The sequence below is a fragment of the Orbicella faveolata genome, unplaced genomic scaffold (genome assembly GCF_042242905.1).
Source record: "Orbicella faveolata isolate gen_17 unplaced genomic scaffold, um_ofav_v1 contig_26, whole genome shotgun sequence".
NCBI lineage: Eukaryota > Metazoa > Cnidaria > Anthozoa > Scleractinia > Merulinidae > Orbicella > Orbicella faveolata.
The window spans coordinates 20,446,434-20,474,259 of record NW_028301554.1 but is presented as its reverse complement, the minus strand read 5'-3'; the positions used below and the strand labels follow the sequence as shown (position 1 = coordinate 20,474,259).

The following is a 27,826-nucleotide window of genomic DNA, read 5'->3' as shown; positions in this document are numbered from 1 at the left end:
TCGAAAGTTGCTCTCAGATGGACACCATAGGGTGAAACGAAGAGACGCCGCTCAAAATCCACCCGGAGGAGGACTGCAGAAGCAGAACTTTAGGCCCTAAACCTTAATTGGGAGCAGGCCGCACAGCGTGCCAAGGACCGACAGAAATGGAGGAGTCTTGCTGATACCCTATGCGCCAGGTGGCGTGTAAAGGAGAAATGATGAATGAAGAGAGCAAAAAATGAGAATTCTCCTTTAAGGGTTTTTTGGCCTGACTATCGGGCTACATTCTCTCCAAATTTCCGTCACAAACATTGAAAACTTGCTGAAAACGAACTCAAAATGTGCGCTTAACTCGCTGAAATTTTCCTTTCGAGATACGAGAGAAAATGTACTTTAAGGCGTTCTTCCTGTGTTATGAGATAAATACTCAGAAAGTGTGAAAGTGACGACTTGGTGGTCGATAAAGTGAACGCTCATTTACTTTAAGAATAGCGCTCGTATCATATTAGACTAGAGCTAGCTTGCAACTGAGGGGCTAATGCGGGGTCTTTTTAAATGCAAATAGCATTTATCCCTTTTTATTCCCTCGCATAAACCTCCGTTGCCAGCTAGTTTCAGTCCAATACCGGGAATACGAATATTGTCTGTTCTGAAGGAGTCTCAAATGTTGCTTCAGGAGGAAAATATCCTTTGCAAGATCTGAAATCCTCTGTTCAGGCACCCAAGTTAGTAAGGAAATAATTTTCGTCCCTGCTTATTCTTTTCGACTTTCTAAATGCCTTAGCTTAATACAATGTGAATGAAACCCACGACGTATTGAGTGAGATGTTACTTCGAAGGGCGAAAGCGCTAAGGAAGTGATGCTTAGCGAACGTCGAACGTCTTCCTCGTCCAATGCAAGAAACGTCTCCTGCTCGAAGGACCCTTTGTCACTAGCAGCCAACACACTAGCCCAATTTCTGATCGAACGATTTTGAAACCTTCAATCTTTTTCCGTAGAACTTTTAAAGAGTTCAATGTGATCTATCCGAAAAAGCCAAAAACAATTTTTTACCATAAAAAACCTTTGCTTGCCTGGGATCCGCCATTGGGCTTGACGCATTCCATTTAGTCAAAATCTCTCAGTTGTGCAGAATAATCGCAGTTGTGACAGCCTCTCCTGGCTGCCTAGTATGGTGCACTTTAATGCTGTATTTTGTATACTTGCTTAAAACAGGCTAAAATACAGTTACAGGGGGGGTGGCATGCTACCTTGAAAATTTCACTTTTTCTCCCTTGTTCCCTTTAAATTAATTCCATGTTCTCTAAAATTTTTGGCAAAGTTCCCTTTAATAGTAAAGATATTCCTTCTTCCTCAAATTGATCCCAAACTTTCCCATGTTCCTTTGAAATGATCATGTTCCCTTGTTCCCCAAAGCCCCTGGGAGGCCTTCAGGATTGTACAGTTCATGTTGACATCAAAGCATCAAAAATGAGGTGTTTTTTTTCTGTAAATTGCTGCGACCAGTCAGGTTTTGTATCAAAAATTCCGCTGGGTGACCGCTAGAATATGTAATTTGGGATATGGAACATTGACCATTTCCCTCTTTTTTCACTCATGAATATGCATGGCCGATGAACAAGCCATAACAAGCACAATGTAAGCTGGCTGCTCGTCACGTTTGTGTTACATTTTGTCTCTTGTTCTCGTCGTCTTGACTTGTCAAATATGACTGTGACTAGAAAATGCTGAATGGGTCGTTAATGCAGCTAATATGGCCAAACAGCTTACAGTTCTAATGTTTGGGGAGAAAAACATTTCTTCTATTGATGGCATTCAAGATGTCTGTATTTATGGCAATATTAACAACCAAATAGCACAAGGGGAAAGATTTTTATCACTTCCATAGCTATCAGAGCGCAAGATGCACCAACCATTTAGGGAACGAGACCGGATATGTCACAAAAGAAGAGATTAGAAAGGCCGTTGGAAACATGGAGAATGGAAAAGCAGCAGATTAGATTCCATCATAGGCGAGATGTTGAAAGCAGATATAGTTGTGACCACCAATGCATTACATTAGTTATTCCAAAAAATCTGGGACCAGGAGGAGATACCAAATGACTGGAGTAGGAGTTTGATCGTCAGATTACCAAAGAAATGTGATTTGAAAGTTTTGAAAACTAGAAAGGAATAACGCTTATGTCGACAGTGGCAAAGGAATTAGGCAGAGTGTTCATTTCATACATACGAGGAGAAGTCAATCAGAATCTGAGAGCCGAGCAAGCCGGATATAGAAGTGGCAGAAGTACCACTGGGACAGATATTCGTGCTACGCAATGTTGTCGAACGGTTCATTGAGTGGAATTCTTGCTTCTAACTATTTTTTGTAGACGTTGAGATGTCATTCAGTGATAGTGTTCATATAGAGACACTGTGGCGCTTGCTGAAGAGTTATGGAATCTCAATCAAGTTGGTCGACATGGTGAAAAGTATGTACAAGAATTGCAGATGTGCCTTTATAGATAAGACCAGGCATCTCGATTGGTTGGAGATGCTTTCAGGAGCAAAACAGGGTTGTGTTATGTCCGGTTTCATTTTTCTCATGATCATTGACTGGGTTATGAAGAGAACCGAGGAGAACAGCAAAAGTGGAATCTGATGCAAACTGACAACAACCCTTGACGATCTTGATTTTGCCGATGACTTGACACTTTTGTCTAGCAGATGGAGTCATGCACAGAAGAAACTGAACCGACTAGACCAGTTCGGGAGAAAGAAGGTCTAAAGACCAATGAAGAGAAGACCAAAGTTCTGAGGTACAACCCTGGCAGACTGGATCCACTAACCAACCAGGAGAGAGAGAAGTGGATGATGTGGACAGTTTTGTATATTTTGGTTCCAAAGCAAGGAGGTACAGCTAGTGATATAAGAGCAGGCTATGGAAAGCAAGGGTGGGGTTTAACAAGGTTAACAGGGTATGGAAAAAGTAGCTTCCTCAGTCGAAAGACAAGGATCATGATCAAAACGAATGTTGTTGCCGTTCTACTCCATGGTTGCGAGACATTGCGAATGACCAAAGAGGGCGATTCCAAGTTAGACGTTTCCCTGCACTAATGCATGAGGAAAATCCTGATCGTTTACTGGTCGATGAAGGTTAGAGATCAAGATCAGGCACAAGGACAATCAGCGAGTAAGTAAGAACTAGGAGATGGAAATGGCCGGGCCATGTTTTGAGGATATCTTCAGACCAAAATTGCAAGATAGCACTAACATGGGCACCCTAAGGCAAACGCCGAAGAGGACGGCCAAGAGAGACATTGCAGAGAACGATCAACAAGGAGAGAGAGGATCTCGGATTCAAGACATAAAGGGAGGTGGAGGTGGCCCCATTCTGCACTAGGAGAGAAGGAAAAAATGATGATGATCCTTCCCATGCTCTGCTGGAAACGAACATTATAAGCACACGGGTTTTACCGATTTCATCCCCTTAGAGCGGTTTTCAATTGAGTGTCGAAAGTAATTAGACAATTACTTTGGTTTTGGTTTTGGTTTTACTTCGGTTTGAGATTGGCTGAGTAGTCTAATTGGTAAGTAATTGGTTTGGTTTTGGTTTTACGACACTCAATTGAAAACCGCTCTATTTATTTATTTATTGATTGATTGATTTATTTATTGATTTATTTATTGATTGATTTATTTCCTGGGTGCTATAGGCAGTACTTAAGAGTAGTATTGTACTTGGCGCAACGGAATCAGTTTTTGAAAAAACTGATTTCTTTGCGACAAGTTTTGTTTTAGTCACAAGTTGTGATTTAGTCATAAGATTTTTTAGTTACTCGATTTTGTTTCAGTCGTATGACAATAAAATTGAGAAAACTATGTTTTTATTTTTGAATCAAAATATGAGAAAATCGATTGAAAACTATGTTTTATTTGCTAGTCAAATCTATGAATAAATGCAACAATTTTGAAAAAGTCATGAACCAACTATTTTGTCTTTTCTCTGGATTATTTGGCATGCATACTTGCTGGAATGTCTTATTGCGTGACATTTCTCAGAAAAACCAAGAAGTTGATGTAGAGCGGCACGGCTGTGCCGTGACGTCATACTTGAGGGACTTTCCCGCTGAAATGAGTCATCAAATCAGCAATTAGCAGACGCGTCTTGCATAAAATTATGGGGATTCAGCTATATTGATATTTGTATTTTCTTTCGAGTTGTGGGAGTAAGCTTTTTTAGTAAATTTTACTGCTAAAGTTTGGTTATGAAGTTTACTTCAAAATAAAAATCTGACTGTATAATACAAATGATTCAAATTTTTAATAAGATTATAAATAAACTAGACGCTTGCCGCGTGTACCCATGCAGTCGTTATACTGAGAAGTACTAGCTATATTGCAATTGAGCTAAATGTTCTGCAACTGAAGTCGTACGAAATTCAATCGAATCGATGTGCTCAAGCTATTCCGCCTTTGATTGCATTCCTTATACTAGTTTGCAGGTCTTTAGGGCGTGAAATGAGTCAAGGTCTTTATATCAACCTATAAACGTTTCAGTCTATTTTCCTTAGTCTTTGTCGTCGTCGTCGTCGTTGTTGTTGTTGTTTTTGCGTTTCCCAAGCAAGCGGGACATTTTTGCGTGACATTGAGCTACGAATGCGTTTGTCGAAAAACATATACTTATCTCGTGATTTTTAGCCCACTCAGAAGTTGAAGTATTAGGAAAAGTGCTTATGTAAATGCTTGTTTGCTCAATACAGATAATCAGTCGCCTAGATAGCCAAAGTAAGTTGCAGATGTTTACACTATTTTCCGGCCGCACTGTACGTGTACCGCGGAGGTGCAAAATATTTCGACGAGTATCTGAGCTTTGGGAAAACGCACAGACTTAAAAATTGGAGAAGTGTCATTTAATTAATCTCCTATAACATCACAATTGCTTGACTTTATCCACTAAATGGTTTTCGAATAATTTCGTTATTGCATCAGGATTGCGTGACAGTGCAAGCCAAGAATTGTTTTGCTGGGGTAAAATGCCGAATAGAGTACCATGCCGAGAAGAGTACGACGCATAAATTATGTCAAATTATGCAACAGCACGTGGCAGCAAGTGTCAGCAAGACATTCCAGAGTCAAATTGACAGGGAGTAGGGTTTAATTTCGTTCTCGAAAACTGTTGTAGCGCAATTCGCGTACATTTAAATGCGTAATCTTTCATTCTTACATTAAGGAACGAAGATTTTACTGCTTCAACTGAACCCGTCATTTCATGAAACAAATAAAACTTTTCCCTAGATGATGTACCGAAGGTGTATTTGTTCAGAATCGCTGGGAAACAACTTGTGAAAACATTTTCTAGTATCTTATAGATCGCATTTGTAATGATTCCATTTCGCAATTTATCGGTATTGTAAAATGTGTTTACGAAATCCATGCGTAAGTAGTTTCGAAAGAGGTCCCATTTACGTAGCCAAAAGTTGCAAAACACTCAAGCACATCTCTCTATAAAAATTCGACAACTTCCACTAAACCACACAAAGCAAGCCTGACCTCCCTCCAACAAAGAGCAGCTGAAGACTACAACGGCCGTGTTTGCCGTGACGTACCGTGACCAAAATGAGTAACACGACGCCATCGACAACGGAAACAGCACCGCCAGGTGAGACTATAGAGTAATTAAATGAAAAAGTATGTTTTAAGCGCCGAATAAAGTACGATACTAGTGCTTATATACAAGTGCAATTTCATTCCAAAAAAAAAAATCATACGAGCCTGGTACTTATAACACAAGTCTGAGTTCAATGCAATTTCATTAAGAAAAATACATGTTTTAGTGCGTGCCGAATAGAGTACGAGACTAGTACTTATAAGACCAGGCTGAGTTCAGTGAAATTTCATTTAAAAAAAAAATACATGTTTTAGTACGTGCCGAATAGAGTACGAGACTAGTACTGATGAGACAAGGTTGAGTTCAGTGCAGCTTCATTGAAAAAATACATGTTTTAGTGCGTGCCGAATAGAGTACAAGACTAGTACTTATGAGACAAGGCTGAATTCAGTGAAATTTCCTCGAAAAAGTACATTTTTAGTGCGTGCCGAATAGAGTACGAGACTAGTACTTATGAGACAAGGCTGAGTTCAGTGAAATTTCCTCGAAAAAATACATGTTTTATTGCGTGCCGAATAGAGTACGAGACTAGAACTTCTAAGACAAGGCTGAGTTCAGTGCAATTTTATTGAAAAAATACATGTTTTTTTGCGTGCCGATTAGAGTACGAGACTAGAACTTCTAAGACAAGGCTGAGTTCAGAGCAATTTTATTGAAAGAAAGACATGTTTTAGGGCGTGCCGAATAGAGTGCGAGACTACTACTTGCAAGAAGAAGCTGTGTTTAGTGCAATTTAAGTACAAGCTGATTATTCCAACAGTATTGAAAGGTCTTGAAATGCTTCGGAAGTCTGTAAGACTTACAAGAGATTCGTTTCTCAAGGTTGTTGCAGGAACTGTGGCCCCTCTCTGTTTGTGGACCAATGTGCTCTGAATGCTGGCATATTTTTTACAATGTCGTCAAATTTTTGCCCCTTTTACGTTAACGTAAAAGTAAAAAACCCGACTCCGTTAATGACTCAATGTGGCAGGTAATTTGCGTGAATTTTCCTGCAAGCATCGCAACCGACGTTTTTGGAAAGGCATAACAAGTAAACCTCGTTACAGGGTAGATGAAGAAGGTGAAGCGCCGACTATTTTTCATTTGGAATACACCAGTAACGGTGTTTCTATTCCAAATCGATGTCTGGTGGTTGTTTCTAGGGGGAAAGCGCTGGATATTCTTCGTGACATTTATCGCAGGTCATCTGAAAGCGGTTGTCAAGTGGTTGGTGTTAATAGCCTCGTTAAGCAGTTTTCTCTTAAATTCTTTTGCAATGGTGTAAAAGCACTGGCCAAAGAATTCTTGAAATCATGTCCTGACTGCCAATTGCATAAGCCGTTTCCAACTATTGCCCCTCCACCTCGTCCAATTGGAACTTTTGGGCCTTTCGAGAGATTGCAAGCGGATATCATTGACATGGCTCCAGGCAAAAAGCGGTCGTTCATGACAAATAACAGGGGCCAGTATCGCTATATCTCAGTCATCAAAGACTGCTTTTCTAAGTTTTGCTGGCTATTTCCAACTAAAACAAAATCCCCAAACGAAGTCCATTCCATTATGCACAATTTTTTCTACTATGTCGGCGATGAAAGCGTTACATTGAAACATGAACTTTGCGTGACAATGAAATATGAACTACTTGAACATTGAACTATTATGTAATCCATTGTACATGTATTGTGATCGAGAGACGCGAAATAACCAGAGCGGATCAGAGAGAATAAAGGAGAATCAAAGTGAAACCAGAGTGATTGTTTGCCGTTAAACCATTTACGACAAAAGTGGCGACCCTGCCAGGACCCTGTAACAGGAATCACCGAATATGGCGAAAACAGTTGAACAATTGACCAAAGCGATCGACGCGAAGCTTCAACTACTCAAGCTTACACAAGACCAAACAACTAGTTCAATTGAGAAGAAAAACATCACGAGCGTGGAGAGATTACGGAATACGTTGAAGAAGAAGGTGGAAGAGGTCCACGACTTTAAGACTACCGTACAAGAAATGATGTTTGAAGCAAGGAACAAAGAAGAAGAAATCCTGGAATGGAGTGCGAATATTGAAGAAGGTGTGGGTGAATTTGAGAAAACAATCGATCACCTCAGCGCAGCGATTAAGGAATTTCAGAGCAGTGAAACGCAAGCCGCGAAAAAAGAAGAAGAGGAGCGTGCCGCACAGCTCAGGGAGAAAAAGTACGAAAAAGAAAGGCGGTTCGAAAAAGCCAAATTGGAGCAAAAGCTCAAGTACGAGAAGAAGATCGACGAGAAAAAGAATCAAAACATCAACGCGAAACTGCCTAAACTTGTCATCACTCACTTCAAAGGCACTCCCGCCGACCGGCTGCGATTTTGGGGTCAGTTTTCAGCGGAAATTGACGCAGCAGATATTTCGAAAATCACGAAGTTTACCTACCTGAAGGAACTCTTGGAGCCACATGTTCGATCCTCAATAGATGGCCTCCCGTTTACCACAGAAGGCTACGAACGAGCGAAGAATATACTAAAAACAAAATATGGAAAAGAAAGCGAGATTGTTAACGCTTACGTAAGCGGTATTATGTCCCTGCCGACGATTCATGGAACAAACCCAAACAAGATCTTAGAGTTCTATGAAAAGCTGTGCTCAAACGTACAGTTCCTGGAAACCATGGGCAAGTTAGGAGAGGTGAATGGGTACGTTCAAATGACTCTGAACAAGCTGGAAGGGATCAGAGGAGATTTAGTCCGTACCGATGATGATTGGCAGGAATGGAAGTTCCCGCAGCTTCTCGAAGCGTTACGGAAGTGGACCGTGAGAAACCCGCCGAAACTCGAAGAAGGGGTTGATCAAGAAAAGCTGCCACCATTCAAGCCACCATTCAAACCGCCATTTAAACCACCAATCAGACCACCTTTCAAGCCACCATTCAAACCACCATTCAAGCCACTCACGTCAAGAAGTTTTCAACCCAACCAACGAGAGCCAAAAAGAAGGCCATGCGTTTACTGCGAAAGCCCAAGTCACCAATCCACCAATTGCAACAGAGTTACCACGGTCCCAGAGCGAAGAAAACAGTTGATCTTAAAACAACTATGTTTTAATTGCACCGGCGCCAATCACAGGGCCGAAGAGTGCCGCTGTGTTTCAAAATGCATGTTCTGCCGAGGGAGACACCTCTCGTCGATCTGCGAGAACACTTCCGGATCCCAGCAACCCGAGCATATGTTAGTTGCCACTGGAAGAAGCTCAGTAACCTACCCGATGGTCGTGGTAGACGTAGGTGGTATACGGTGCCGGGCGCTGTTGGACACCGGAGCCGGAAGTTCATACGCCTCTGCAGCGTTACCCGATCGACTAGGAAAGCGACCAGTGCGAAAGGAGTTCCGAAGGATCGAAATGATGATGCAAACTACAGATAAAGAAATCGAAGTCCATGACGTAGTGATCAAAAACCTATCTGGGGATTTTCATCTGCGAACAGAAGTAACCAAGGTGAACCGTGGTGTGCTGTTAAATTTAAGAAATTCCAGGTACAAGGACATGGTGACACGGTACGACCACTTGAAAGGGATAGTAATGGATGATGTTGACGCGAAAAGAGAGCTCCCTGTACATCTAATTCTCGGTAGTAGCGAGTATGCAAGGATCAAGACGGAGACCCCACCCAAGATAGGACAACCTGGAGAACCGATTGCAGAACTGACACGCCTAGGATGGACCATCATGTCTCCTGGAAGTGAGCCCGATCTTACTAACATGTTTCTAACCCAGACCTCCACGGTAGATTATGAAGCACTTTGCAGACTCGATGTACTTGGATTGGAGGACCGACCAGTTGGTGATCAGTGTCTCGTGTATGAAGAATTTAAGGAACAACTTGAGAGAAGCCCTGAAGGATGGTATGAAACAAGTCTTCTCTGGAAGGGTAATCATCCACCCTTACCCAACAACAAGTACGAAAGTTTGAAGCGATTGGATAACCTAGTGAGAAAACTAGAAAAACAGCCAGGCATGTTGGAGAAGTATGACGACATCATCCAAGATCAATTGGCACAAGGAATAGTCGAACGGGCGCTGAAGGAACCAGAAGGAAGAGAGTTCTACCCCACACAAAGCCGTGATACGAGAAACAGCAGAGAGTACGAAGATCCGTATCGTCTACGATGCATCTGCGCGAGCCAACAGAGAAGCACCTTCCCTTAATGAGTGTTTAGAGACGGGTCCACCCTTACAGAACAAACTTTGGAGTGTACTCATCAGGAATAGATTCCACCCCGTGGCCTTAGCAGGCGATCTAAAACAGGCTTTCTTGCAAGTAAGGATACGAGAGGAAGACCGAGACGTAATGCGATTTCATTGGTTGAAAGACCTGGAAACAAAGCAAGTGGAAACTCTAAGATTCACGAGAGCACTTTTCGGGCTGTCCATATCACCATTTCTACTCGGAGGAGTCATTGACCAACACTTGCAAAATCTCCAGCACATTTTCCCAAACGAAGTGGAGGAGATCAGACGAAGCCTCTACGTAGATGACTTGATCAGCGGTGGTGAAACTGTCACCGACACACAACATTTCAAACAAACATCTCAGTCCATCTTCAGAGAAGGAAAATTCGAGCTGCACAAATGGCATTCAAATGTACCCTCCCTGGAAGGGCCAACACCTTTAGAAGAAACGAAAACGGAAGAGGAACAACCCACCACACCCTTAGATGCAAGCCAGAGTTATGCCAAGTGCCAGATGGGAGTTAAGACAGGAGAGACGAAACTGCTTGGTGTACCATGGAACAAAACCGAGGACACAATCGAAGTAAACTTTCCCGGTCCGATCATCAATGTAACGAAGAGGGAAGTCCTCGGGGAAATCGCCAAGATATACGACCCACTGGGATTAGCGTCACCCGTCACCCTGGTGGGAAAAATGCTGTATCGAGAAGCGTCAGTGATGCCCGAAAGCCATGGGACTATGAACTACCCAAAGAACTAAAGAGCATGTGGGAGAGCTGGGAAGGAGCCCTGCCAGAAAAAGTAGTGGTGTCAAGAAGCCTTGCCAAACACCAAGAGAAAATCCAAAGCATCAACCTCCACGCTTTCGGAGATGGCAGCGGCAAGGGCGTATCAGCAGCAGTATACTCAGTCACACATCAACCATCTGGCGTAACCCAAGGTCTGGTAGCTGCAAAGTCCAGGCTTGCGAAGAAAGGGTTGACAATACCAAGGCTCGAACTAGTGGCTGGACATATGGCAACCAATCTCGTGCACAACGTGAAAGATGCTCTACAAGGGTTCCCAATAACAAGTGTCCACTGTTGGCTTGACAGCAGCGTTGCTCTTCACTGGATCAGAGGGGGTGGAAACTACAAACACTTTGTCAGCAACCGGGTGCAGAAAATCCAGGAGAAGCATTACATCCAGTGGCGGCATGTTAGTTCAAAGGAAAACGCTGCTGATCTCGGAAGCCGAGGTGGAGAAGTAAATGAAACCTCGGACCTGTGGTGGAATGGACCACCTTGGTTAGCACAGCCACAGAATTGGCCACCGGATATCGTCACCAGTCCAACCAAAGAAACGCAAGCTGAAGAAAAACTCATCAAAGAAGTTCTTGCACTCACCATTGAAACCAATGACGAACTAGATCAGTTGATGCAAAAGTAGGAGTTGGTTCGTGGGTTTCTCGATTTATCCGAAACTGCAGAGCTAAACGTCAACAGAGGACCACTGGACCAACCACCACTGAGGAGACCAACAGCCAGATCGAGTTCTGGGAACGACGAACACAGATCAGATGCCAAAGCACGACCAAGTTTCAAGAAGATCAGTTACGACTCAATCTTCAGAAGAACAAAGACGGACTCTACGAGTGCAGAGGCCGTATCCAGGGAGACTATCCAATCTACCTGCCTGACGACACACTGTTCAGTGGGAAGCTGGTTATGTACGCTCACACACAAACTCTCCACGGGGGAGTTAGTTTGACGATAACAAAGATAAGAGAAAAGTATTGGATACCACGTCTCAGAAGACTAACAAAGCAAGTGATAAGAAAGTGTCATGGCTGCAAAAGATTTCAAGTCATTGCACTAGCAAACCCGCCGACAGGAAACCTGCCTAAGGAGAGAACAGAAGGATCAATGCCCTTCAAGTTCATTGGGGTTGACTTCGCTGGTCCTGTCAAGTACTTTAGCAAGAACAGGAAAGAAATGAAAGCTTACATCGTTCTGTATGCATGCAGCCTTACCCGAGCCGTGTACCTGGAGCTGTTACCAGATCAGACCACACAAGAGTTCCTACGCAGTTTAAAGCGTTTCATAGCAAGACGTGGACGCCCGGAAAAAATCTTCTCTGACAATGGGAAGACCTTCGTTGCAACGTCAAAATGGTTGGAGAAGATCCGACAAGATGAAAAGATAAACGACTGGCTAGCTAAACAAAGGATCACATGGTAATTTAACCTCAGCAGAGCCCCATGGTGGGGCGGCCAGTTCGAAAGGTTGATCGGGGTGATGAAGCAAAGCATGTACAAGGCTACTGGAAATGGAAACCTGCGCTTGCATGAGCCAGAGGAGGTGATCTTAGACGTGGAGACAACCGTGAACAACAGACCTCTTGGATATGTAGAGGACGACGTTCAATCGCCAGTGCTGACCCCCAGCCTTATGCTGTATGGGCAACCCAACCAGATACCCGAAGAAGAACCAATGAGTATAGAAGATGTTAACCTCAGAAAACGAGCCAGGTACATCCGAAGATGCAAAGACGTCCTGTGGACGAGATGGGAAACAGAGTACCTCAAGACCCTCAGAGAGCGTCACAACCTTAACCATAAAACGAAAGAAACAACCTTGACACGTGGAGATGTAGTACTCATCAAGGGGGAGGAACGCAACAGAGGGAAATGGAAGATTGGCATAGTGGAACAACTGATTCAAGGACGAGATGGAGTAGTCAGAGGGGCGCGGATTAGAGCTGGGAAGTCATACTTAGAGAGACCGCTGCAGCTGTTATATCCACTCGAATTGACCTGTGACAGACCTGTAGAAGGGAGAGGTGAAATACTTAACGCGAACGCCAGAGAATTCCAACCAAGTAGAGCCGCAACTGATGCATGCCAGCGAATAGGTGCCATAGCGAAACATGAACTGGATGGAAATTAGACTTGAACTGCATGCTATCATTTTTAGTTTCAAATTAGTTACAGTTGTACTTTCAAATAGTAGATTTATCACATTCTATATTTGCCTCAAATATGTGAGTCAAATAGGGGGAGGGTGTCGGCGATGAAAGCGTTACATTGAAACATGAACTTTGCGTGACAATGAAATATGAACTACTTGAACATTGAACTATTATGTAATCCATTGTACATGTATTGTGATCGAGAGACGCGAAATAACCAGAGCGGATCAGAGAGAATAAAGGAGAATCAAAGTGAAACCAGAGTGATTGTTTGCCGTTAAACCATTTACGACATACTATGACGTAGGTACTCTAAAATACTTACAGACGGACAATGGGAAGGAATTTATAACTGAAGTCATCCCACATCGTTGGGGGTGCAATAAAATTGCACTGAACTCAGCCGTGTCTTATCAGTACTAAGCTCGTACTCTATTCCACACGCACTAAAACATGTATTTTTTCAATAAAATTGCACTGAACTCAGCCTTGTCTTATCAGTACTAGGCTCGTACTCTATTCGGCACGCACTAAAACAAGTATTTTTTCAATGAAATTGCACTGAACTCAGTCTTGTCTTATAAGCATTAGTCTCGTACTCTATTCGACACGCACTAAAACATGTATTTTTTCAATGAAATTGCACTGAACTCAGCCTTGTCTTATCAGTACTAGGCTCGTACTCTATTCGGCACGCACTAAAACATGTATTTTTTCAATAAAATTGCACTGAACTCAGCCTTGTGTTATAACTACTAATCTCGTACTAGAGGACCACCCTAATTAACTTAGTGCTAGCTTGGTAATATCCTCTGTAAATATTGTTTTATTACTATTATTATTACTCTATTTGGCACGCACCAAAGCATGTATTTCCTCTGGTTTTTTTCATATTACGTGACAGTAGCAATGACCTTGTCACGCGCTCTGTTCACCAAGGTATTTCACTTCAGTACATTTTACAAAAAAACATTGTTTAAGTTTTCGTTAATTACTGCACATGGTTGATCTTTTTTCTAATATTTACTACTACTTACATCTCCGCATGAGGACTTATTCTGATAATCGGCACACAACTTCGCTTCTCACTCATAGCTACTTACATTTTGGGAAGCAATGTAGTGTCGCGAGCGGTTGTTTTATACCTGTGTTTTAATTTTGTCTTGGGAATTTACAGTTTCCCACCATCAGAGAAGTTTCTCAGTTTAACATGCTAGTGATCTCCTGAAAGATTACTAAGTAACATTACATCACAGATTATTTAACATCGAATGAAGCACGCAAAACGCAAAGGTCACGACTATTACGTGCCAGGCGGCTTGGGGTCTGCCATGTGCTCTTGCATAACTACATAATTTGACATAAGTTATGCGTCGCACTCTTCTCGGCATGGTACTCTATTCGGCATTTTACGAGGCCCCCCATATCAGACCCCAACATGCAATACGAGACCCCAACCTAGCATATCAGACCCCAACCTGCCATATCAGACCCCGATCATATCAGTCGGGTTTGACTGTTTTATGTGTCGGGTTTAACTTCATGTTAACTGTTGTGCCAAGTAATACAGTAATTCTTCAGTAGTGTATTGAAATTATTATAAAATATGGCTATTACGAATAACGAACTGCAAGTTCACGGGAAGAGAAATTCGCCATTGTTGCTACTTCCTTCCTAACCTATAGACTTTACAGCATCGCGTTTCTTATTACCGTATTCTGGCACTATATTTTTAGCAAATATATAAATTATAAATACTTTTAAAATATATTTTTGTAGCAAGCATCGGTCCCAAAACGTTCTAAGATAATTATATGTATCACTTTGATTCAAGTCGCGCAACCAGCGTCTTGAAATTTTTGTTGACCTCAAAATTCCTTTGGTTATTAGCAGACTTCGCTGACAGATTGGTATAATGTCCGTCTCAGAAGTTATTATCCAATTGCTTCATGTAGTCACGCAATTCTCACACTCGCATATTACTCGTTTAATGTACCGAAGCTTTTCTATGCAATAAGGTAGACCGACGAGAAGTGTATAACACGTTTATAAAGATCAAGCGTAAAGTGATTTTATAGCATTTCTTTATATAGTTATATTCATCGACAGCACTGGAAGGCATCTTTCACTATTTTCAAACACCGGTATATGTCGTATAGGTGAAAATAAGTCGTCTACTTGCAAACAGAGGGTATGAACCCCATTAAATGACCAATTTATTCCACATAAATACCTGATATTGTAGTCTCGCGCGAAAAGCGTGGGATCTGACATTTTCGGGGCCTGATATTGTAGTCTCACACGAAAAACGTGGGGTCTGAGATTGTAGGTGTCATGTTCGGGGCCTGATATTGTAGTCTCGCGCGAAAAACGTGGGGTCTGACATTGTCGGGGCTTGATATTGTAAGCTCGCACCAAAAGCGTGGGGTCTGAGATTGTAAGTGTCATGTTCGGGGCCTGATATTGTAGTCGCGCGCGAAAAACGTGATTGTCGGGGCCTGATATTGTAGTCTCGCACGAAAAGCGTGGGGTCTGAGATTGTAGGTGTCATGTTCGGGGCCTGATATTGTAGTCTCGCGCGAAAAACGTGGGGTATGGCATTGTCGGGGCCTGATGTTGTAATCTCGCACGAAAAGCGTGGGGTCTGACATTGTAATCTCGCACGAAAAGCGTGGGGTCTGATATTGTACTATCTTATTAAAGTGCGGTATCGGATGTGGATGTTCAAGGCCTGATATTGTAGTTTCGCGTGGAGGCCTGCCACCCAAGTAGTGTTGCTGGTGTTTGGGGCCTCTGATGTTTGAAATTTCTCGCTGAAGCCTGAGTCCTGCCAATGTGCGTTGTATTAAAAACACCCTGACCATGATTAGCGTGAGGGGGCTGAGGAGGGGGTTAAACGTCACGCATAGGGGGCTGAGCTGGAGGGTCTGAGGTGGAGGGTCTGAGGTGGAGGGTCTGAGGTGGGGGGTCTGAGGTGGGGGGCCTGGGGCCTGAGATGGGGGTCTGAGGTGGAGGGTCTGAGGTGGGGGGGCCTGAGATGGTGGCTTGAGATGGGGGCCTGAGATGGGGGGGTCTGAGATGGGGGGCCTGAGATGGGGAGAACGTTCCAAACCCTGATCGATTTGTGACTGAACGAGGAAAAGAAAAAGAAAAAAAGAGCCGAAATTTAAACCCAGGTCTCACTGCCTGGGTAAAAAGATAAGAAAAAAGAAGAGAATGAAACAGTCCTTTTAGATGATATGACTAAAGAGACAATAATAGATTTGTAAAACTAGCTATTAAACCATATGAATAGATAAATATATTGAATATGTGTGATAAAGGGATTCACAATGAATTAGCTAAAACAGAAGTAATATGTGTATTTTGCAATAAACAAATTAATCAAAATAATGCTAAAAGAGATGATGCTTGCTGTGAAAATCAAAAGATTGAAAATCTAAGTCATCAATATACTTGCATTAGTTGTGGTCGAGTTAATGGGTTTGAAATTGCTGAAGAGTACATTGATTTTGATGAAAACAGACATAGAATAATTAAAAAATCAATCCGTAATAGGAAATATCATCTGGATAATATCATTAATAATATTTGTGATAAAAATGATTTGAGTACATCACAAGATAATCGATTTCGGATACATAAGATTTTTACAGAGATCGATAAAATACTACCTCAGATTAATGGAGCTAGAAAAAGAATGATTTCCATCTCGTCTTTTGAAAAAGATCTTAAAGTTGATGAAGTTGGATTCGAAAAAGATATAAATCAGTCAATCAAATAGGACTTTAGCCTTTTATGATCAGCATGATCAGTGGAATTAATACGTGATAAAATCAAATCTATCATTCGGAAGTAAATGTTTTATCATATGCTTTCTCATGATGATCAGTATTAATTAAGATGGAGATAAATCAACTATTATTTCACCTAAACAAGTAGACCAAATCCCAAAATAGATCCAAAAACTATTGGGTTTAATGTTAAAGAGCCGGCTAAACTACCAATCGCTATCAGAGTGACCCCGCCTAAATGACAAAATAGATGCATCCTTTTATAATATTTGTAAGCTTTCTCAAACAAAGTGTCTTTTATGATAGAATTTATACAAAGCTTTAAGCTCTGCAATCTTAGTATCTGATAAGGTTGGACTTACATGATTGAAATAAAATATTTTTCTTTTATCTTTCATATATATTATTATATTATATCACTCAAAATATGTGCCTTTTGATTTTTCCAAAAATAAAATCTTATGAAATTCTTTACTGTTTAAATCATAAAGATTTTTAGTGACGCAAATTCTTTGCATTTTATAATGTACATCTATTGAAAGCATTTTTGTTGAATAAGGATTTTGACTAAAATTATCAGTTGTTAGGATATCTGATATACCATCACAAAGACCTACTTTGATTAGATTAATCAATTTACAGAACCAAATCATTTTATGTTCATCTCTGTACGCCGATAGTATGGTTTCAGTAATTTTGGTAGAATCTGTTTTTTCCATAGAAAATTTATTTTTGTAAATCCTAAGAGTAGGTTTGACATATGTGTCATCCAGTAAACCAATTTCATACCCTGTCGAATTAGTGAATTTACCGTCGTGCTTGAATGAAACAAAAAATGTATAATCTGTATTTTCAGTGAAGTTATCTAAATTTAAGTAACCTCCATATATTTCAAAACCTTCTTTAGGGTCATAATCTTCTAATAATTTTTGGTTGTTTAATAGCAATTTCCTATTAATTGCTTCAACAGCCGAACCTTGAGAATTACTCATTTGAAAACCGTCAGCATTCAAAATATCAAAATAATATTCAAATATTTCCTCATAATAGCTTTGATTTTGTTTTTTGCCAATTACCTTGTAACAATATCTTTGCATCTTTTACATGACTATAAAGCTGCTTGAAGTTAACTAGACTACTATCATCAGACCCTTCTAAAACATTAATAATCTCCAGACCTTCCATATCAAGACCTTTTCTGAAGTGAATTTGATCATCTTGGCTCTCAAAGTAATACAGTGCATCATAAAGCTTCTATTGGGCATAAAATCATATAGTTGTTTAAAATTGTTTTTTTCGTCTTCTACATCATAATTGGGTATTTTCATATATACAATTACGTTAGATAAATAAAGATAAGTGTTTTTTTGACACATATTTATAAAGATAAATGCTGTTTTAACAGATAAATAATTTAACATATGGTTATAATGGATACTGATAAAATTAGAAAATATGCAGATTCTGAATATGATAGCTATAAAATTGCCAAAGCTATGACTGAAGTGAAAAATGAAATCAAAGATAAGGAATCAGGGCGGGAAATTGTAGTGAGTGATTACTTCAAGACATCACAAGAGCCATTGCTTGACCAACAAAGAAAAAATGATAAACAACAGGATCAACTAATTGAGCAATTGAAAGAAAACCAGAATACAATTGTTCAGGCCATATCATATAATCCTAAACAAGCAATCTCTCATGATGATAAAACATTACGAGATTAAAAAAAACATATATGAAGATGATGAAAAAGCTAAAGATGGAGATGAAGGTAAAAATGTAGATGAAGAAGAGGAAGAAAAACCAAGTACAAGTAAAACAAAAATGACAGAAGTGAATTTAGATAGAGGTATTAATGAAGAATACAGAAATCTAATGAATGAAAAAGGTTATGATTTGCCTTCAAAATTACTACAATCTCAGGCTGATATTTCTGAAATAATCAAAAGAGTTGAAAATAAAATAAATCGTGCGGGGAGATATATTGAAGATATTTCAACCCAAAAAGGCCTTCCATTAAAAAAACTGTCAAAAGTACAACAAACCACTTCTTTGTGTAATAAAACTGAACTACCATAATTATTTCAAAGACTATTTATCAAGATTAGGGAGCGCGGTGGCCTCATGGTTAGTGCGTTCGTCTCCGGATCGAGCGGTCCGGGTTCGAGCCCTGGCCGGGGACATTGTGTTGTGTTCTTGGGCAAGACACTTTACTCTCACAGTGCCTCTCTCCACCCAAGTGTATAAATGGGTACCGGTGAACTTAATGCTGGGGGTAACCCTGCGATGGACTAGCATCCCATCCAGGGGGGAGTAGAAATACTCCTAGTCGCTTCATGCTACAGAAACCGGGATAAGCTCCGGCCTGATGGGCCACTTGGCTCGTATGTAGACGTCACCATTTATCAAGATTAGAACATATCAAAGCAGCTTCTAAATATATGGGAGCTGAGGAGGTATTAGAAAATACAAACAAGCAAAGCGCAATGCTTACAAAATAAACAATAATCAATATGGAGGTTTATTAATTGATATGAATGAATTAATGAATAGAATGAAACTTAACGCTTATCGAGGTGGTAAATTAGTTTATCAAGCTGATGCAAACAAATCACTAATTAATTTACTTAGTTACTAAAAGGTGCAACCCTAAAACAAAATACAGTATGAATGCTGTGAAGAACATGCCATCTCATAAATCATCAGGCAAAACATGAATGATTGGGTTGAGTGTGATGTATCATCAGGATCCCAAACAACTAACTGATCGTATGAAAATTATAATTGGTTCAATGATTGCTGGTAATAATTCGCCAGTCTTGAAAAATGATTTGTCTCAAATTAATGATGAATTATTAAAAATAGGAGCAATTGATAAATCACTGCATGAAAAATTGTATAATAAATATCTAACTAATTAAAATGCCTGTGAAGTAAAAATAATTGCTGCTTAGTTGAAAGGCTTTTCAAAGTAAAGAAGAATGGTGTTTTCCTTTTTGGAATATCTTTTTTCGTTTTAGAGATATTTAATCTATGTAAAAGTCGTTTATAATAATTTAAAAGAAAAGGGATCAGAATAGGTAGGATGACAAACAGGACCATTAATTGGCAATAAGATTTATGACAAATTTAACAAACCCTCAAAAATAACTAATGAAACCAAAGGAGATGAGATTGTAAAACTTCTTCAAAAAGAAAATGCAAAACAGCATACTCAAAATACTGATAAATATCAGTATGTAAAAGTCGTTTATAATAATTTCCTTTTGTGATCATTTTTGTATAATCATATAATATGATGAACCGAAATTTTAGAAGTCCAGAAATTGTTAAAAGATATGAATATTCATATTATGATCTTCAGACACCACTTAACAGTAATATTGGTGCCAATAATCGGCAAACTAAAGATAATTATTTATTTGTAGTTGACAACGCTTCAGAAGCTAACCCTATTGATTGGTATAATAGTTATATCGAGGTCAATTTTAAAGCTCTTCAATTAGATTAAGCTCAGAATGCAGCTAGTATTACTGCTGGAACAGGAAATGTCAATACTTTTTTAACATCAATGAATGGTCACACTTTTATCAGAGAAATGCAAGTTGAATGTAATGGTATTACTGTTTATGATAATACAAGAGCTAATACGTGAAAGTTCAAATGTTTTGTCACTTTTAAAGATGACTGAAGAATATCCGACTACCGTTGCCAAAGACAATTTATTTTATTTAGATGCGAACACAGGAATAGCAGAAGCTCAAACTGATCAAGCATCATGCAATAAAGGTTTTGCCACTCGCAAAATGCTGACTGACGCTGCTAATGAAAATAAAATAAGTATTCCATTAAATATATATAGTTACCTTGCTGCTTTCAAAAATAATATACATCCAAATTTAAAAGTGAGCATTTTTATTCGTTTAGAAAATAATAACAATATTATATTCAGAACAAATGCTGCCCCAGATTCAAAAGTGTTGATAACAGTTTCAAATATGGTGTCCTAAAATCATTTTTAATGGAGCTGGAATGAAAACATACAATAAATACTATATAAAACCTAAAGCTTGGAAGTATCTTAAAGAATACCATGAAATATATTAAACTGCAGCTGTGAGTTCATTTTTCAGAATCAGTACTGGTATTTGAAGGCCTAGGCATGTCTTCCTATGAGTCGTTCCAACAGCTTAATATAGTACAGTAATTAAGAACAGAACATTTTTACATTTAAAACATTCTCCATTGGAGCAAACAGTAGGCATTTCAGCAAAGCCCAAATAGAAGTCAATAATTCAATATATACCCTCAACCAGAAATGACTTCAGAAGAAGAAAGTAGGTTATATAGAGCACTTATGAGCTATAATTCAGCTTACAATGACTTTCGTAGCAGAACACTTATCGACCATAGTAACTTCAGAAACCTATTTGGAATAATACATTTTGATTTAAGGAATCAAAAATCAGACATCAAGGATTCTGTTGCATCATAAACTTTTTGGGATGAGTTGAATGGAGCTAACATTACGAATTACACACTCTTGTTCTCCATGAAAGAGATTGAACTATACACAAGCAGCGGTTCACTACTTATCAAAGCATAAATTTGCCAATTATTGTATACATTCTTTAATTGAATATATTTTGCAATTACAAAAATAATATAATATTTATTATATACAAGAAATAACACCTTATTATCCTCATAAAGTAAAATTAAGTAAAGGACAATTAGAAAAGTTTTAAAAAGCTTAAAAAAACAATATGCCAATAAGTGTTCGACTGGACCCAATGACTGGACCAAGAGTTGACTGGACCCAATGAACTAATGCTCCCAAAAACTCAAATAAATAAATAAATAAATAAAATCAATGGCAAATGGAACAGGCTAAGACATTAAAATAAGAAAAAATCAGATAAGAAAAGCAGTGAAACAGGGCGGATATCTATGGTCTAATTTAATTTCGCTTGGAACAAAAATGCTTCCAATGGCAACGAATTTAGCTTCTAAAGTGCTTCCAGGTCTTGCTACTGGTGCTCTTGGATCAATTGGTAATTTCACGATGGATAAAATACTTGGCCAAGGTATTTCTCAAACAGGTGGTCTCCTTATATCTGATTCCAAAATACAGCAGTTAATTTAATATAAACATCTACTAACACAAAAACAAAAAAGGACATTTTAAATGCTCTTTAGACTGGAGGCGCTCTTTATATCAAACCAACTCAAAAACAGATAAATGGTGGCTTTCTCGTAGTTTTGAGTTCGGTTGGTATCCCCATTGCCATCGATTTCCTTTAAAAAATGTTTGGAAAAGGCTTGAGTGTTCCTAACAGATCTTTTAGCAGTGGCAAAAATTCAGGTCAGAGTCTATCTGTTTCCCCAAGACCTAATATGCTACCATTTCAAAGTCCATCTGTATGTGGCGGATGGCAAAACATAGTTGGATATGGTGTTGAAACCAAAAAAAAACCTCAGAAAGCTTCAGAATTGATTTTAGGCCCCAATTTCACCTCTAAAAGGAATACCGCTTTATTGTATTTCGATAATTTTGGTATGCATTAAAGCAACGAATTTGAAAACAGGGCTAAAAGAGATGGTATGAAGGTTATTTACAATAACAATCCTTACCAAAATATTAAATCAGTCAGTCATATTCAATCAAAACTAGGAGAACTGCGTACGCGTACACTAAAAGGCAAAAAATACAATTATTGTGGCCCTGGAACTAAATTAGAAGAGAGATTGGCTTCCAACGATCCTAAATATAGAGATCCAATTAATAATCTTGATAGCATGTGCAAACAACCTGATAGTGATTATAGAATGCAACATCACTTGCCGACAAACACAAAGCAGATGATCTTATGCTTAAGAGAATATCAGAAATACCATATATACAACGACCTTGGGGAACTACAGCTGTTCAAGCTATGATAGCCGGTAAAAGAAAGCTTGGAATTGGTGTTAAACAGAGCAAAAAGAAGCCAAAAAAAACGTAAAAAGCTGTCGAGTGAAGAAATAAGTTGGCAACGACCATTAGCAGATGAATTATATAAACCCATAAAGCGTAACTTTACTCCACAGCGTGTTATTGCAAATCATATTCATTTTGATGAAATATGGCGTTCTGACCTTACTGAAATACAACAATTCAGTAAATGGAATAAGGGCTACAGATATCTTCTTATGGTCTTAGATGTGTTTAGTAGATATGCTTGGATTGTACCATTGAAAGATAAAAAAGGTGAATCTGTTGCTGAAGCATTTAAAACATCTCTAAGGGAGGTGGAAAACCACAGTATTTATGGACAGACAAAGGTAAAGAATATTATAACAAACACTTGAAAGACTTCTTAGACAAGAATAAAATAGCATTGTACTTAACAGAAAATGAGAAAAAGTCATCTGTTTGTGAAAGATGGAATGGAACCATTAAGACTAAAATGTGGAAGCAGTTTACTGCTCAAGGTAATACACAGTATTTAGACATCCTACCCAAAATATTGAAACAGTATAATAACAATAAACACAGTTCAATAAAAATGACACATTTGGAAGCAAGTGAAAGGAGCAATCAAGGAACTCAGGGGAGGGGGGGGGCCGTTGCCCCCGCCAGGAAAACTAAATGTTTTTGTTTTTTCTAACATAGTGTTTGATTTTGCTGGGCTATTTCTTGTAGCTATATTGGTCCGAAATCTCAAGAAAACTGACTAATTACCTTAAAAATCTCCCTTCAATGTAAATTCCAAATAATTATTTTGGAAAATCTTTAGAGGCAAAAGCCAGTACGAGTTTTCTTATGACAACAATGACTATGTAATTTGGGCTGGTTGTGGTTTAGAATTTGGTGGGGAACAGTTGATGCGTGTTTCTTGCCAACGTTTGCAAAACGTTTCTCTCCCAATCCGCTGGGAAAAAGTCGGGAGGAAAGCGCTGGGCTCCCATTCAACGAGGTATAATGGACTTCTTTAATGCCAAAAAAAGGTAAGTATCAAACTACAACATGTGTTATTTAATACATCTAATAGTTGCCTTGTTTGATGTGTCATTCTTAGCTCCTTGTAGTACGAAAATCAGTGAGCCACTTCACAGTTTTGTAGATTGTACAAAACAACATGGCAATTTAACCAGAACGGACTTCATTCCCACTTTAAAAGAGATCTATGACATGAAGTCAAATTGGAGAAGAATCTAGAATGGCCTAATATAGACTCGTGTTTGAGACTTGGTATTCTGATAGCAAAACCTGCAGTTTTAGCTCAGTCCCTTCAAGCCAATCTCTGTTCAAACTAATGAAAGCTTTCAACCCATTTTTGAAACCATCCGTACAAAGTGTTAAACTGCTGTTCACAGTATAGCTTGAGTTAAAGATGGGATATAAATTATCGTGTAGCAGAGACCTTGGGGGCAATTTCAAACTTAACAAGGTGTTTATGCCATAATAAATCATGACAATTTAAAACAAAAAGCATCAGTGTGGTTTGTTTCCTCACAGGTTGTAGAGGCAACCTTCTGTGTAGGGGTGAAAACAAAATGTCCAACTAGACGCCCTTTCTGTATACGGGAGACCCCTGTGAAGGTGTGCGGAGTTTGCCCCTGCAGACAAAAAAACATACGGTAGGTACCCCCCTGAGGAACTGTTTATTTTAATTTATATGGAGACATAGAACAAGTTAGATCTAACCCAAATTCAAAGTTGGTGATAAGGTTAGGATAAGCAAATGTAAAAGAGAGATTTTTGATAAAGGATATACTCATAACTGGACTGAGGAGATACTCATGGTTGACAAAATACAATACACAAATCTAATAACTTACAAACTAAAAGACTTGAATAATGAAGAAATAAAAAGCAGCTTTTACTCGCGAGAACTAATAGAAGCCAAACAGGATGTATTCAGAATTGGTAAAGTAATCAAAAAGAAACAAGCTCTTGTACTGTAAAATGGAAAGGATATAGTGATGATTTTAATAGCTGGATATCATTTAAGAACTTGCAATCTATATAAAATTTTAAGAGTGTTTCCATGAGAAAACCAGGAGGAGGTGATACAGCCGCTCAAATCACCAATTTCACTCAAACTTGGCACAAATGTGGGGTTTGGTGAGTAAACGATCATGGCAAACACTTAGGTCAAAATATTTTATTCCCTTCAAGTTAGGAGGACCCCCTCCAAAAATGGCCATTTGTCACTAATTTGTGCATATTTAATTAGCTGTCTTTGATTTAGTATTTCTTCAACAAGAAAGGCCATGTGAAAATGAAATCCACTGAATCATGTTCTACTATTATCAGTCTCAAAGCACAGATATTCATTTGAACTAGACAATTTTATTTCTCTCTGTGGCTCCATCTTAAGTGAGGTGCATATTTCGTAGTGTTGTGAATAGCCTTTAATTGATGGCAAATATCTGCACTGGGCAACAGCAAATACACATCATTCTAACATGGATAGTGAGAGCAATCAGTAAAGTTTTCAAAAAAGCCATAAAATGTTGGGGACTTCCATAATATTTTTCTGTGCTGACATACTGTTTATATAGGACTTAATGATTTTTGGCCATTTCATGAACATCCACTCAAACACAACTATTTTTCTTTTAGAAAGATCACTGGTGTTTTTCTTTCTATAAATATCTTTCTAAGCAATTTCCTGTCAATTTTCAGTATAAATTCGGCGAAAAGAAGCACTTGAGACATTTCTTTCATATATTTCACAGCCACATGTACATTTTGTGGCAATCTCACGATATCGAAAAATGCAGGAGAAGAAGATTCAACGCATAAGTTCCCTCAAGTTATGTTTTCAGGCGTAAAATAGAATGGAAACAAGAAATAACTACTATATACACTTAGACGCGCGTTTCGTCATCAGAGATACCAACATTTGTCGAAACAGTTACTCAAACGGCCGTTTAAAATCCAGGGAGAGCCATCACTGGTGTTTTAACATACAGATTGCTTTTAAAATCCATCACAAAACACTCCGCCGACCACTCCGCCATCTTTAACTTAGGCGTTGAAAAGTCAGCGGTTATCTTCTTTTTAATTCGGTAGCCATGTCATGTACGGTGATCCAGATTGTACCCCTTAATATCGTTTAAAGATGGCGGAATGTTTTCTGGTGGGCTTTGAAAGAAATCTGTATGCTATAACACTTACCGCAGTGATGGCTCTTCCTGGATTTTAAGCGGGATGGCAATGGATATTCTCTTTAGACCTCGCATATCAGACTCTGTGTTTAATTTTTGGACAATGGCACACCGTTTATGGGCATTTTTTATTGTTTGCAGCTTGAAAGGCGCTATTGTTTCTAGAACAAAGAACCGACTCTCAGCCAATTTCCGAGCGCGAGATTCAAAATCTTCGCTGACGACCAGATGCTGACAATATCACCCTTCTCGTGGTGGGGTAGGGGAAATGTCGCTCAGTACAGCGACATTTTTCCGGGGTACGGAAGGGAAAATTTGTTACATGAAGCACGAAAAATCCCTAAGGAACAGACAACAAAAGGCTCATTGTCTTAAAAAAATTAAACATAAACAATAGGCAAAGCTTGATATGGGGTCGAAGCAACGGAACAGATGACACAAAACTGAACATTTCGCAATCCAAGAATCAACAAGAGCGCAACCGCGTCTAAGTGACATGTATGTAGTAGTTATTTCTTGTTTCCATCCTATTTTACGCCTAAAAACATAAGTTAGGGGAACTTATGCGTTGAATCTTCTTTTGCCGCGTTTTATTGATATCGTGAGAATGCCACAAAATGTAGCTCTGAATATATGAAAGAAATGTCTCAAGTGCTTCTTTTAATTTCGCCGAATTTATACTGAAAATTGATAGGAAAATACTTAGGGAGATATTTCTTGTTGATTTCAAGTTAGGTTAAGATAGAAAATGGCTTTTGTGTTTTAGTGAATGTTCATGAAATGGCCAAAAATCGTAAAGTCCTATGTAAGCAGTATGCCAGCACAGATAAAAATATTGAAGTTCCCAAACATCTTATGGCTTTTATGAGGAACTTTAGTGATTGCTCTCGCTATCCATGTTAGAATAATGTGTATTTGCTGTTGCCCAGTGCAGATATTTGCCATCAATTAAAGGTTATTCACAACACTACGAAGTATGCACGTTACTTAAGATGGAGCCCCGGAGAGAAATCAAATTGTCTAGTTCAAATGAATACCTTTGCTCTGAGACTGATAATAGTAGAACATGATCCAGTGGATTTCATTTTCACATGGCCTTTCTTGTTGTAGAAATACTAAATCAAAGACAGCTAATTAAATATGCATAAATTAGTAACAAATGGCCACCTTTGGAGGGGGTCATCCAAACTTGAAGGGAATAAAATATTTTGACCTACGTTTTTGCCATGATCGTTTACTCGCCAAACCCAACATTTGTCCCAAGTTTGAAAGAAATTGGTGATTTGAGATGTATCACCTCCTGCCTGGTTCTGCCTGGTTTTTTCTTGGACACACGCTTAAATGGTAAAATTCAGGAAAATAAAATATATGCTATAATAAAGTGTATTATCGTTTGTCTCACGATGTAGTCACTTGAGATGTAGATCGCGACGTTTCGACTGCTTACTGCTAGTCTTCTTCAGGCGATAAGGTCGACTGATTGCACGGTATCATTTATATCACAAAGGTCGGCTGTGATTGGTGTATTTCGATCCTCCTATTGTTCCATTGTTCCGGCGAGTAGCTGTTCCCTCAGCGGTGCGCTGTTGTACCGTTCTCCTGTTGTTGTGTTTCTTGATCGTGGGTATCCATGCTTCAGTACAACGGATCGATTTACGAACAACGAGACGGCGCAGCCATGGGGAGCCCTGTATCCGCGCTTATTGCTAATCTCTACATGGAGATATTTAAAGAACAAGCAATAGAGTCCGCGCCTTGCAAGCCTAAGATCTGGAAACGCTACGTAGGTGATACTTTCACCATCCTGGATCGGGATAGAGTTGATGTCTTCCTGCAACACCTGAACAGTCAACAACCATCAATCCTTTTCACCATGGAGATTGAGAACAACAGCAAGATCGCCTTTCTCGACCCGTCAATTTACAGAGAACCTGATGGCCGCCTTACCACCAGTGTCTACAGGAAACCAACACATACTGATCAGTACCTAGCGCATGATTCACACCACCCTCAGTCAGTAAAGCGCGGTATTGTGAAGTGTCTGTACGACTGGGCTAAACGTCTCGTCACCAAACCATCAGTAATCGCTGGAGAGAAGA

General features: G+C 39.3%; 3 protein-coding genes and 1 pseudogene across 3 annotated transcripts in view; 3 read left to right on the top strand and 1 right to left on the bottom strand.

Annotated features, from left to right (window-relative positions):
* The window catches only part of LOC110066689 (uncharacterized), a 68,506-nt gene that overhangs the window by 29,658 nt on the left and 11,022 nt on the right, over nt 1-27,826 (bottom strand). The window lies entirely within an intron of this gene.
* Nucleotides 7,199-13,029, top strand: LOC110047509 (uncharacterized; annotated as a pseudogene).
* LOC110047508 (uncharacterized) lies at nt 11,251-13,029 on the top strand. The gene has a single exon (XM_089295814.1). It carries the CDS (start codon nt 11,529-11,531, stop codon nt 12,039-12,041), a length of 513 nt encoding a protein of 170 aa, XP_089151940.1. The 5' UTR covers nt 11,251-11,528; the 3' UTR covers nt 12,042-13,029.
* Nucleotides 12,099-13,029, top strand: LOC110047507 (uncharacterized). Its single transcript, XM_020753261.2, has one exon. It carries the CDS (start codon nt 12,099-12,101, stop codon nt 12,747-12,749), a length of 651 nt encoding a protein of 216 aa, XP_020608920.2. The 3' UTR covers nt 12,750-13,029.